Genomic DNA, 13,468 nt, shown 5'->3' on the forward strand with positions numbered 1-13,468 from the left:
ACCCCTCTCAGGCAGGTCAAAAGCTAGGGAACACAAGTGAATAAGTTACTGCCCTGGGAATGGGATCTGCTGCATGCGTCTGTGTGTGTGTGTGTGTGTGTACACCATGTGACTATGTGTATGTACCCATGTGCCTGTAGGTTTATATCCTCTGCTTTTCCACAGCACAGGTCTGGCATGGGTTAGGGCTTCACCCCGATACTGCCCTGTTGGGGTGCCAGTGTGCATGCACCTCTGCTTGGCTGGGTCCGGGCTTATTGCTCAGATACCAGTGAAGTTAAGTGAATGGCACCAGGAGCTGCAGAGAATTGGTGGCAGACCCAGGAGGAGAACCCACCTGCCACGTGCTAGCCACACTCACTCCTAAGCAGGGACTCGGGCTGAGAGCCGCTTCATACTCTGTGGGAGTGGAACATTCTCTGTGGTACTCTTTATTTACTGTGCCTTGCTGCTCCATAAATCTGTGCTGATGGCCGGGTATTCCTGTCGTCACCGCTACAAAGGGATTGGCAAACACCACGGGTGGATTAAAGGGTTCCCAAGCAAGACTGCAATAGGAAATGCTCAGAATAGAAACCCTCCGCTGTGTAGTCTCCCTGCAGCTCACAGCCTGGGGGAAGTCCACTTGCAGAGGTATGGTGTCTAACTGAGGGTTATGGCCTGGCGTGGTTAGTTTGCAGCAGGCTTCTCTGTTCTTTCCCCTCTAGGAGCTCCTTACATAGCATGCTTGACCGACAACTCCACAGGGGCAGCCGATTCCGTCATCCTCTTCACGTCCGTACTTTCCGCAAACCTCAGCGAGGAGACCTGCAGCGCCCTCTGCTATGCTAAAGCCCAGGAGTACGGCGGCTTCGGCGACCAGGAGCAGTGTCTGTGCGGCGTGGCCCTTGAACCAAATGCTTCCTCCGGTTGTTTGCCGTTTTGCACGGAGGACTCTGCTAGGCGAGCCTGTGGTGGCCCTTCCCTTGTCCGCTCTATCTTCCCAGCACGGCTGCACGCCTCTTTCCCAGGTCCCCGCCGCCCTCACGGCCTTCACCACATGTTGGCCTTCAATGTCAGTATTCCAGTTGCTGTCAGCACTTTACAGTGGGACTTCGGGGACCAATCAGGGCTTCTCAACACTACCAAAAACGTAGCGCTCCATCAGTATGCCTTGCCCGGGCGCTACAACGTCACCGTCACCCTCTTCATGGGCGCCCGGGTCACCTCCGTGCAGACAGACGTCGAGGTGGTGGCTCCCCCAGAGCGGATAGACCTGCAGTGTCCTACCCTGGTCAGGACGAACGAAAGCCTGGACCTACGGATCAGGAATAGGGGCGGCACCGGCCTAGCAGCTGTGTATAGTATTACTGCAGAGAATGAAGAGCCAGGCAAAGGTGAGTCGAGTTTGGCTGATGAGGTGCCTGCTGAAGTTGGGTTGGGCTGGGTGGAGGGAAGAATTACACTGAGAACTGGTTCCTCCAAAAATTCCTTCCTTTCGAGGCCCTGCCAGCACCAGGAATGAAGGTCCCGCGTGACCGCCACCCTACATCTTGAGCACTTATACATTACTGCCAATTGGAGTAAGAACTTCTGGTGGCATTTTGCACCCACATTGCACTGGTGGAAAGGAGTGCACAAGACACAGGGCATCGGAGAACCAGATAGACCGGGCATTCTCAGTACCCAGGGTTTCTTCCACTCCCCCAGCACCTTGTTAGTCATCTAGTCAGTCTCACTAGGTGTGCCCTGGAGAACCCTTGTGTGGCCATGCCCATCTGCACTACAGTATCTGAGCACTTCAAGCTTCTTTTCTTTACATCTTCCTCATATCCTTCCCTACCGCCTCCTCATTCACTCTTCTCTAAATTCCTCCTGCCTTAGTCATGTTTTCACATGCCCCAGATTATGTAACAACCTCCACTCACTACGGCCCATTCATGGGGTAAGAACCCACGCCTCTCAGCGCCAAATGCACAAGCCCCTGCTGTTGGAGCTAAGGGAGTAAGACAAAGGGCTGGTACTTCTAGTTGGTTCCTTATCATCTATGTAGGCCAGCCACTAGAGAGAGACATGGTCACACCTGCCGAGCTGATGTCTTACACTTGCATTATGGGGTCTTGCCAGTGGGTTGGGCGTCCCACCTTCCAACACGTGTCCCCCTAAGGGGCTTCAAGCTTTGTTTTTTTTCCCGTTCATACAGTGATTCACCCAATGTGCCCGTCAGATGGCCTGGTCTTCCCTGGCAACAATCACTGCTACCAACTGGTGGTGGAGAAGGCCCAGTGGCTGGAGGCCCAACAGCATTGCCAGGTCCATGGTGACGGAGAGCTGGCTTTTGTGAGCAGTCCTGAAATTAAGAGTTTCTTGGTCTCTCATGTCATCAGGTTAGTGAGTGCAGTCACGGCTGGGATTTGCTATGGGCAGGGTTGTCGCCTGGTGCATCTTCATGCCATTCTCACGGTATCCACAGTCCAAGGGGCACCTGGGCTCTGCAGGGATCGGCAGCAGACAAAGGAAGGGGTGTTATGACCCCAAGGTGAATTTACCTGTTGGCTGGGCATAGCTGGCTCTGCTGATTAGCACCCCCCTTACTCCCTGGAGTGTCCGGGAACCACAGAATCATAGAGTATCAGGGTTGGAAGGGACCTCAGGAGGTCATCTAGTCCCACCCCCTGCTCAAAGCAGGACCAACCCCAACTAAATCATCCCAGACAGAGCTCTGTCAAGCTGGGCCTTAAAAACCTCTAAGGATGGAGATTCCACCACCTCCCAGGGTAACCCATTTCACCCTTCACCACCCTCCTAGTGAAATAGTGTTTCCTAATATCTAACCTAGACCTCCCCCACTGCAACTTGAGACCATTGCTTCTTGTTCTGTCATTTGCCGCCATTGAGAACAGCCGAGCTCCATCCTCTTTGGAACCCCCCTTCAGGTAGTTGAAGGCTGTTATCAAATCCCCCCTCACTCTTCTCTTCTGCTGACTAAATAAGCCCAGTTCCCTCAACCTCTCCTCGTAAGTCATGTGTCCCAGACCCCTAATCATTTTCATCGCCCTCCGCTGGACTCTCTCCAATTTGTCCACATCTTTTCTGTAGTGGAGGCCCCAAAACTGGACACAATACTCCAGATGTGGCCTCACCAGTGCCGAATAGAGGGGAATAATCACTTCCCTCGATCTGCTGTCAATGCTCCTACTAATGCAGCCCAATATGCCATTAGCCTTCTTGTCAACAAGGGCACACTGTTGACTCATATCCAGCTTCTCATCCACTGTAATTCCCAGGTCCTTTTCTGCAGAAATGCCGCTTAGCCAGTTGGTCCCCAGCCTGTAGCAGTGCATGGGATTCTTCTGTCCTAAGTGCAGGACTCTGCACTTGTCCTTGTTGAACCTCATCAGATTTCTTTTGGCCCGATCCTCCAATTTGTCTGGGTCACTCTGGACCCTATCCCAACCTTCCAGCGCATCTACCTCTTCCCCCAGCTTAGTGTCATCCACAAACTTGCTGTCCATGGGTGCAATCCATCCCATCATTCAGATCATTAATGAAGATGTTGGACAAAACCGGCCCCAGGACTGACCCTTGGGGCACTCCGCTTGATACTGGCTGCCAACTAGACATGGAGCCGTTGATCACTACCCGTTGACGCGATGATCTAGCCTGCTTTCTATCCACCTTATAGTCCATTCATCCAATCCATACTTTTTTAACTTGCTGGCAAGAATACTGTGGGAGACTGTATCAAAAGCTTTGCTAAAGTCAAGATATATCACGTCCACCGCTTTCCCCATATCCACAGAGCCAGTTATCTCCTCATAGAAGGCAATCATGGTCAGGCATGACTTGCCCTTGGTGAATCCATGCTGACTGTTCCTGATCACCTTCCTCTCCTCCAAGTGCTTCTAAATGGATTCCTTGAAGACCTGCTCCATTTTTCCAGGGACTGAGGTGAAGCTGACCGGTCTGTAGTTCCCCAGATTCTCCTTCTTCCCTTTTTTAATGATGGGCACTATCTAAAGATGGGAGAAGTAATGCAATATGTCAGGCTTTACTGCAACCATTCATCAGAAACCCAACCTCCCAGGGAATGTCTTCTTGGTGCTTGGGGATGGCAGAATATAGTTGCATCAGGGTTACTGCATCCAATGAGGAAAACGCTGAGGTCCCTGGGTGTGTACGTCTGGGTGAAGGTGGAAGGTCGTCGCTGAATGAATAGGAGGAAGGTACTGGAATAAGCACAGCCGTACCGCAGCATCCCTGTCTGTGACCTTGGAGTGATGACTGAGTTTGTTAGGAATTAAATCCCGCTAGAGAAGCATTTTATTCCGGTTTATTGCATATGGATTATTTGAAAGAGACCTTGGAGACCCCCGACCTGTCTGCTCTCTGTGGGCATTTAAGAACTCAGGTCCTTTTAGTGAGGATCAAAGCTTGCCCTATGTTCCTTAGCTACAATTTCCCAGCTCCCCTAACTTTGGCAGCGCCCTCCACCCCAGACGTGGCAGCAGGGCTCTGCATGTCCAGTTTGCAAAGTGCTTCAGGAATCGTGGTGACAGGAGGCAGGCGCCATAGAAAGAAGAAGTTGATGCTGTAAGCCTGCCTCTCTCTGTTGAGTCTCACGCTGCTGCCCAGTCACATGGTGTCCACCTCAGCCAAAGACCCTTTTGAGACAGAGCAGCCCACGTCCCCAAGTGTTGGGCTTTGAAGGCATCTGTTCCACCTCACAGCCAGCGCTTTCTAAACAGGCAGCATGGAACGTGTCAGCCTTTGATGAAATCCACCCCACAAATGCCCTTTCTGCAACCAGCCATCTTAAAGGGGAAGTGCTCAGACCTTCCCAGGGGCCTGACAGCTCCATGCAGATGCAGATATTGGCGGGGGCTTCTTAATAAACACGTCCCAGAAAGCACACGAGACTGGAGCAGCTGCATGTGATGTAGCCTTTGAACAGGCCTGCCCTGGGCCCAACAGCCTTTCTCCTGAACTTGTTTTCTTGTCTTGCTCCATTCACACTGGGATTGATCCTGAGATTACAAACATGTGTGCCTGGCAAGGCCAAGTGAGAGGAGCCCATCCTTTCCGAAGGGTTAGGAGCTGGTCACTCGATGCACTGATTTATCTCGCATTGCGTGCAGGGCTTTTGATGGACTGCAGTGGCGATGAAATCATGAGACCTAGAAAGGAGCGAGCCGACCAAGCTGTTTCCCAGCTGCCGCACCTCATTGTTCTCCACTCCGGCTCCCTTATTCTCTTTATTTATTTATTAATGTATTAATCCGTTCAGATAAACATGAATGAGATGATTCCAGGATGTGATTTCCCTGGCGATAAGAGAGAAATGAAGTATAAGCCATGTTTTTTTGGAACGCGTGACTTCCAGGGTTTCTTGTGGGAAAATGACAGAAGCAAAAATCTGTTTCCCATTAGCGCACACGGCAGTTACGGTCACTCTCTTCTCTTCCTCTCTCCTGTCATTTGATGATCTTTCCCAGAACCTGTGTGCTCTGAACCAGTTCTCCCCACCAAGAACCAGGGCCCTGTGAACCAGTTCCCCCACACTTACAACCAGTGACTCTCCCCTTCCAAAATGCTGGAACTTTTCCTCTCCCTCCAGTGACCCAAGACAGACAGATCATTAGTTCTCAAGAAATGCTGCTGTAATAAAGAAAGTGCAATCCAGCTCCTACTTCAACGGAGAGAATTTACCCTCATTTAGAGACACTGGACCCACCAGCCAGGGTGGGGGCAAGGGAACTATCCAGCCAATCTTGGTTTGTTTCTTTCTTTTTTTAAATTTTTTATTTTTGATGACTTGCAGTTAGATCATAGCTGGAATTAGAAAAGGAAAAACTCTACTGGGTTTTACTGCTGACAGCAAATAGGCTGTTTCCTAGCCCGCTCTCCTTAATCCCTTCCAGTGTTTCAGGAACAAAGCACAGCAATTATTTGTTTTTTAATCTGATTTGTGATAAAAATTACTGATTCACAGAACAATATGTTCGTCGTCATTTTTTCAGTATGACCTCATTAATCATAGCTAAGGCTACAATTTAATCACGGATATTTTTAGTAAAAGTCATGGACAGGTCATGGGCAAGAAACAAAAAATCATGGCCCATGACCTGTCCATGACTTATACCATAAATACCCCTGATTGAATCTTTGGGGGGGAGGGGCACTGTGAGGGGGGCAAGTCCGCGGCACCAGCTGTGTGGGGAGCCCTGGAGGCCCATTGCCAATCCCGCCGCTGCCTGGGGGGGAGCCCCGGGGACCCGCTGCCGATCCGGCCGCAGCCTGGAGGGGAGGGAAGCCCCGGGGGGCCAGCAACTGTTCTGGCCACCATGGGGGGAAGCCCTGGGGCCAGCCGCTAATCTGTGGCTGCTCCCGCCACCCCTGAGGCCAGCCACATCGGGCGCTGCTCGGGCAGTCCTGGGGGCCAGCTGCTGGGAGCTTCCAGAACAGTGGCTGGTGTGGCTGGCTGCAGGGGCATCCAAGCGGCTGCCTGCAGAGCTGCTCCAGCAGCGGCCAGTCTGGCTGTCCCCAGGGCCGCCCGAGCAGCTGTCCCCAGGGCGGCCTTGGGGTCAGCCACACCGGCCACTGCGGAAGTCACGGAGGTCGCAGGAAGTCACAGAATCTGTGACTTCCGCAACCTCCATGACAAACACGGATCCTTAATCATGTTATCTGGTACAGACTTGGTGGTGGAGAGACACCAATTATCTCCTTAGACTGCTCTTTGCAAAGCACTACCTTGTGAGCATCTCAGATTTCAAAAGTGAAGCAGTGATGGGTGCAGTTTGGAGGGGATACCTTCGAGGTGATGGTACAGGTGGTGCAGGGAAGGTCGACGAGCGATGGAACAAAGGCCTTAGCATACGAGCACTATCTTTTGGGTGAGATGTAAAGCAGAAGTTCCTGGCTGCCTTTGACCAGTGGAGATCCTACAGGATTTTCCACAAGAGCCAACTTTGGTGGTCAGCCAAAATTCCAAATTGGGCAGTTATATTCCATTGACCTAAAACGATACTGGTGGTTTCCATTGTATGGGACATTCTTCTTCACTTCCACGTCCTACATTGCTTTGCTCTGCTCTTGTATTCTACCCCAGATGTTGCTGTTTCAGTGGTCAGTGATGCATAATCGATATATTATTATATATTTCGGTAGTGCAGCGGAACCCCTGTCGTGGGCCAGGATTTATCAGAGTACGGTGTTAAACTCTGCACCAATGCTATTCCCGACTCGTGTTACTGGAGAATACTGTAGTAGCTTCTCTTAATGAGAAGTTCGTATAGGTGAAACGCAAGGTTTATAAAAGATACAGGCAGCGCTGACAGGTAATGGAAATTCTCCTTTATCTACAGTGCAGCTGTTCAGGAGAACCCACGTTCTATCCCTGGCAACATCAGGAGGTTCCGAGTGCAACTCAGTGACGTGTGAAGATGCTACATGGTCCCAGCTTTGCTATATTATTATATGGCAGATTCTGGTAGCGCACCCATCACCGTGGCATCTGAGCTCCTTACGAGGCAGCTTGCCTTTTGAATTAAATGCCTTTAACTCATCAGCAGGTCACAATATGGTTTGCTACTTAGGAGACTGTCTTTCAAGAAGCAGGTGCTTGAGATAGAATGAGTATCACAATCATGTAGTAATTAAAAGGGCTCTTTGAATATTGACTGACCCATGGATGGAAGCTGTTGTTGTTATAGTTATTTTCATCAAGAACCCTGGATGGGTGGAGTCTGTCCCAGATCCTTTCAATACTTGTGATTTCCTGAAAATTCTGGCATTCCTTTGCATTGTTTTGAAGGGGCCTTGACGTCTGGATCGGATTCAATGATTTTGCAAGTGCTGGAGCTCAGCAGAGGGGCGAAGGATTTAATCTGGAGAGCTGTCAGAACTGGCTGCCAGGAGAGCCCCATCCATCAAACGCTGACCACTGTGTCCGGATGGGCCCGACGGGCCAGTGCAACACCGACCTGTGCATGGCCAAGCACAGCTATGTGTGCGAGTACAAGCCAAAAGGTGAGCTCTCCCGCTGCCCTGCTCTCAGCAGGCCTTCCGCACCTGGGTGCTGGTTGGAGGTGGCATGTGTCAGTCCAAAGGGAAGGGCCTCATTGTGTTTCTGGTTAACCATCATCTTTGTTAGATGGAAGTTGGGAATTTCCGAGCCTCTTACAAATGTTCTGGACATAAAAGCATGTTCTGTAGAGTCCCCAGAAGGAAGGCAGAATGGGCCAAATGGCCTATTTTATTGCCACCTACAATATTTGAGCGCGCACTAGTTTGGAAGCACAGATACCAGTCTTGAGTGCATAGAATAGGTCATTGCTCACTTCAAGTCTGACCCAGTAAGAAGGACAACCCATTGGTTTGTAATTCAGACACGACTAGCAGCCCTAGGAGAACAGCCAACCGACTCGCCATCAATTGGTGTTTCTCTTGTGGGTTTTGAAGCAGGAAACGTGCACACTGATGGAGCTGCAGCCCAGCCCGCTAACCCTTCCCAAATGTCTCAAATGTTCTCTAAAAATACGCACATACTGGGTTATCGCCCAAAGACACGGCCTCATATTCTGAATAAAACACACACAAAATATCTTGGAGAAACATGCTCTCAGGCCGTGGGTCTTGAAGTGTATAGTCGCCATATGTCACAACAAACTCCCTCTCACTGCTGGGAAGTTGGGGAGGAAGACAGAACAAAACAGGGCTGCACCCTGCTCTTCTTCATGCTTTGTTCTTTTTCTGTGTTAGCGGCTTGTGCAGCACCCCAACGGTCTCAGCCTAGAAAGGGGGGGCATTTTACACAGGCATGTCCTAGGATTTGATTGGACATTTTTTTCAGTTTGCCCGTTAAGGGCAATAAAGGAACCAAGGCGGCAAGTCTCAGAGCCCGGGTCAACAGACTCAGACTCATGGGGCTCGGCTGCGGGGCTAAGAATAGCAGTGTAGACCGTGGGGCGCAGGCTGCAGCCTGGGCTTTCAGACCCTCTCCCGCGCGCAGGGTCTCAGAGCCCAGGCTCCAGCCCAAACCCGAATGTCGACACTGCTGTTTTGAACCCCACAGCCCCAGCCAGCGGACTCCGAGACTTACTGCTGCAGGTTTTTTAGTGCCGTGTATAAGCTGAATAAGGAAAAGAGGTGGAGGTTAAGTGAGGGTTAGCTACACTCCTTAGCTCCTTTGACCAGCTAAATTGAGGTGAAAAAGGTGGAAAGCTGCATCTACACTAGGAAAAAGTCAGGGTTAGCTAACCTCGACTTCCTTTCCTAATCTAGAAATATCCCCAAAATCTGCTAGCACAGAGAACCCTCTGCCCCGTCCCTGACAGTGGTATATCTGTACCCCAGCCTGGGATGGAAAGGAATGCCGGGATGCACAGGGTTACCGTCTCTGAGCTCACCAGGCCTTCAGGGCTGGTTCAGCTCCTGTCTCTCCTGGAGCCTCCAGCTTTGTGGGCACTTCAGGGCGGCTGCCTTCCTTTCCTGCACCTGCTAGAGCTGCAAATGTTTCCTCTGTTTGGAGAGCCACGGTCAGGTTCCCTGAAGTTCATGAACATGTTGGAGAGCCAGGGACAAGCTTTGGGTGTGCCCATGCCAGAGCTGGAATGTGCATTGGCTCCAGGCATAGGGTGGGTATCTGGCCGCCTAAGGTGCCACCTTTCAGGGTGACTCTGAGTGGAGAGTCCATTGCGGGAAAAAGCCATCTTAGCAGAAGACCCCACCCTCATGCAGCATAGGAAACCCCCCCTCTCCTCCATCGCACAGGCAGCAGGAAGAAGCAGACTGGCTGGAAGACAAATTCCTCACCCCGGGGAGAGGGAGTGGAAGACAGAGGAGGAAGTTGGGAATAAGAAAGAGAATAAAGATGGGAGGGGGCTCAGATAAAGTGTAAGGTAAAGAGATGGGGGGGACCCACCCTAGCTGTGAAGAGAGGTCCCAATAACTGCTCACTGATACAGTACCCCAAGGCCTGCCCTGGTTGTGAGCAAACCTGAGCTAGGTGAGGTTATTTTGATGGAAACCAGGTGGCTTTGGTTGAGTTTTACATAGAATTTTGGGGGCTGCATTTATACCCAAAAATTCAACGCAAACCTCAGGGCGTGAATCCCGTGTGAAGAGGGATGGGCAGCGTTTGCAGGATTCCCAGAAGCCGAAGCCGCTGACCGTTGCGCGGCTCTGTCATCGCGCTGGGAACGCTGCAAACATTAATTACACAGGCTGGGAAGGGAATCAAAACCACAGCGTGGAGAGAAAGGTAACTGAATCATAACCGCAGCTGCCTCTCCCTCAGAACTGAGGAATCATGTGATTTGAACTGGTCCAAAACCCATTTTGTAATTCCCCCTGTGATGGGTGTTACCGTTCCGATATGTGATGTGATCTAGCGCGAGCGGGGCCGAGGCACAAACACAGGCCTTGCTGGCTCTCACCGGCTTTGCCTAATGCTTCCCTTGAAAATAGGAATTCTCCTGAATGCTGAAAACTTTTACGTGGGCGACCCTGCGTTTGACACACCCAGGTCTGTGAGATACATGACAAGAGACGCATCGCTGCCGGCTCCATTGGACACTGTGGAGGTAAGAAGGGCTTACATCCTAGCCCCGTGGAGGGAGCTCTGTGAGCAGTGCAGCAAGGTGAAGGCCTTGGGTTTTGTTTTCCAGACGATGGTGTTCCCCAGTTTGGCGTTTCAGCAGGAAGCATTTTTAACAGCCCTTGAGTTTGTGACTGAAGAACTGCAGCGGTCTATTCACGTGAGGTTTCAGGTGCACAGACCAACACGCAGTGAAGGTACAACATCTCCTCTCTTTCCCTGACTCCAAGTTATTTTAAAAGTGACCCACACTGGGTTTGTGGCCTTTCCTCTTCTTTTGAAAGGAGGCCTGAGAGAGGCTTTATGGTGTTTATTTTTTTTAATCTTGAGCAGTTTCAGGTGAGGTCTGATCTTCCTTGGTTTTGCTGGGGAATGTCCTGGGGGCATCTCAGTGCATGTGTATCGTGAGCTCTCGCCCTTCGATTGGAAGTTTGAATCTTTAACACAGTCGCCTGTTCCGCAAAATCTGTGTTGGGCTTTGGCGTTAAACTGACAAAACAAAGACCCTTCCCCTTGCCATGGCTGCGGCTTCCCACCGCTTCGCTTCTGGGATACCGCTGGCGTCACTCGCTCTCTGGTCCCGCGGCGCCTCCTGGGCCAGATAGGACCTGGAGTTTCTGAAGCAGATATCAAGTGAGAACCCTCCCCACTCCTCACACAACAACCAATGGAGTCATTCCGGCCTTCTCTCCAAACCACAGAGCAGCTAAAAAATGGGCCAAGCCTCCAAAGCTCTCCAGCCTCCTGTATTGGCAGGGAGTCTCCCGCTTGTGAATGAGGGGAGGCACTCTAGACCATGTCTCAATGGTTAGAGCCCTGGAGAACTGAAGCTCTAAATTATGGAGACCCCCAGGAGTCCTCCAGGACTCTAACCATAGAGATCCTGCCTCCAGGATAGCCCCCAACCCACATGACATAGAGATAGGAATAGAGCAGTGGGCAAATGTGAGGGAGAGACAGACACTCTAGCTGCCAGACACTCTATGGCTTTGGGCTGGTTGTGTGGGGAATATTCTTCTCAGAGTCTAGGGTTAGCGTGTGTGTTGCGTGGGGCAGGGGGAAAATTGAGGTGAGATGAGGAGAAGCTGGGGAGTGGGGAGTGGAACCAGGACAGCGATGGGGAAGATGGAATCAGTCAGAGAAAGGGGATAGGTGGGGAAATGCAAGAAAGGATTTGCAGTGGAGAAGGAGTCATAGAGGAAGTATCTTTGGATGGTGAACAGAAGAGGGGATTTATGCAAAAGAGATAATGACTATTTATCAACTATATAAGTCAGGGCATTACATCATTAGCATACGGTCTGCAGCTTTTGGGACCTCCCCCCCAAACAGGGGTGGCACAAGCCCATTTGCTTTCCTCTTTAATATCTAGGTGGATAATTATTATTTAATTATTCAGAATGCACCATTTCCTGTAAGCTCGAGGGGGAAACAATGCTGATTCCCAGAGCAAGACACAGAACCGTGTTGGGAAAGGCCTAGAGTGCTGCACAAATCCCCTTTCTGCGCATGCGCCTTGTGTCTGCCTCACAGTCAGCGCTCGTTGGACAAGAAACCTCTGTAACACCCAGGCACTTTAATGCTGGGACAGTTTGTAGGGGAATTACTCTGTGGCTGCTGGCATGAAAATAGATGCTGCGGATTCCACAGAGCCGGTTCATACAGTAACTACGGCAACTGCACTGAAGTTGACCCAACTTTCGCTAGGTCTGCATTTGGTCCAAGGTTGAAGCCATGGGATGATATTTCTTATAATGGATTCCAAAGGTTTTCTTGAGGAATTGTCGCATGTCATGAAGTATGAAGACTAACCGGATCTTGGGCAGACATGAATTCACCTTCTGCATTATTTCTTTCTACTTGAAAATGTCACACCATGATGGATTGTGTTCTATCTGGTCCCAAAAGTTAACAGGGGAGAAAATTTTTCCTGACCGTGAAACAGGACAATAGATCATTCTTATAATTTTGGCTGAAGAGGGATGAATAATATGGTCTAATAGGGCTTTTCTATGAGTCTCAGTGCAACTGTGCAGAAGCCACAATTTTTGTGGGAATGAATTTTCCCACAGGAAGGTTTGATGCAGTCACACAGTCCACAGTTGTGGGGAAAAAAAAGATATTTTGACATTGGAAAACGGATATTCTGACATCTAAGCGTTAACTTGTGAAAACTAACAATGCATTTTCAACGTTCACAGCCAGCTCTGCTCAAAAAAATGGGTCTGCTTTTGCTTGGACATAGCTTTAAAATTGGAAAAGGGACCATTTTCCCCCTACGAACTGTGCAATCTTAATGAAATTTTCCACTAACATGGTCAATTTTTGGCCCAAAGAGAAAATGCAGTTGATTGACATTTTTGACTTTTTCAAATTCATGGAAAAAATGTGAGAAAACCTTGAATTTTGAGTATTTGGGGATTTTATTCTTAATTTAATTCTACACAAGTATGTGCCTGAGCTATCAGATTTGTTCTTTCCTCCCGCCTTCCAGGTTACAAGGAGGAAAAAAACGCTACATATCCATTCCGCACTTCTCAGGATATTGGGAACTGGACACTACTTGAATGCCCTGCTGGTTTCCAGTGGTGTCACTTGACTAACACATGTTTGTCGCTAAGCAGTTGCTGCAGCCCAGTGGAATGTGCCAATGATTCCATCACCAATAGCACCAACTCCCTTTCTTGGCACAATGAAAGCCAACTCAGCTATGAACTCCTCAAAGAGTTTCTCTTCACTATACCAGCTAACACCTCTGCTCAGTATCTGGTAAGTGCAAATTAACTGGTATAACCATGTGTGGACAGGGCTATTTTCCTTGGGTACTGAACTGTGGGTCCAACCTGTGTGGCAGGTGTTCTCCCCATTTTACATATGGGGAAACTGGGG

The 13,468-nt window shown here is 50.1% G+C and overlaps 1 protein-coding gene across 4 annotated transcripts in view; it reads left to right on the forward strand.

Moving 5' to 3' along the window:
* The window catches only part of PKD1 (polycystin 1, transient receptor potential channel interacting), a 133,220-nt gene that overhangs the window by 59,181 nt on the left and 60,571 nt on the right, over positions 1-13,468 (forward strand). For all 4 annotated transcript variants that reach the window (XM_034784707.1, XM_034784709.1, XM_034784708.1 and 1 more), the window contains 6 exons: positions 708-1,376; positions 2,183-2,366; positions 7,796-8,010; positions 10,450-10,565; positions 10,650-10,776; positions 13,074-13,348. In XM_034784707.1, the coding sequence (XP_034640598.1) occupies positions 708-1,376; positions 2,183-2,366; positions 7,796-8,010; positions 10,450-10,565; positions 10,650-10,776; positions 13,074-13,348 (1,586 nt within the window). The remainder of the gene's footprint in view (positions 1-707; positions 1,377-2,182; positions 2,367-7,795; positions 8,011-10,449; positions 10,566-10,649; positions 10,777-13,073; positions 13,349-13,468) is intronic.

The sequence above is a fragment of the Trachemys scripta genome, chromosome 10 (genome assembly GCF_013100865.1).
Source record: "Trachemys scripta elegans isolate TJP31775 chromosome 10, CAS_Tse_1.0, whole genome shotgun sequence".
In the NCBI taxonomy this organism is placed as follows: domain Eukaryota; kingdom Metazoa; phylum Chordata; order Testudines; family Emydidae; genus Trachemys; species Trachemys scripta.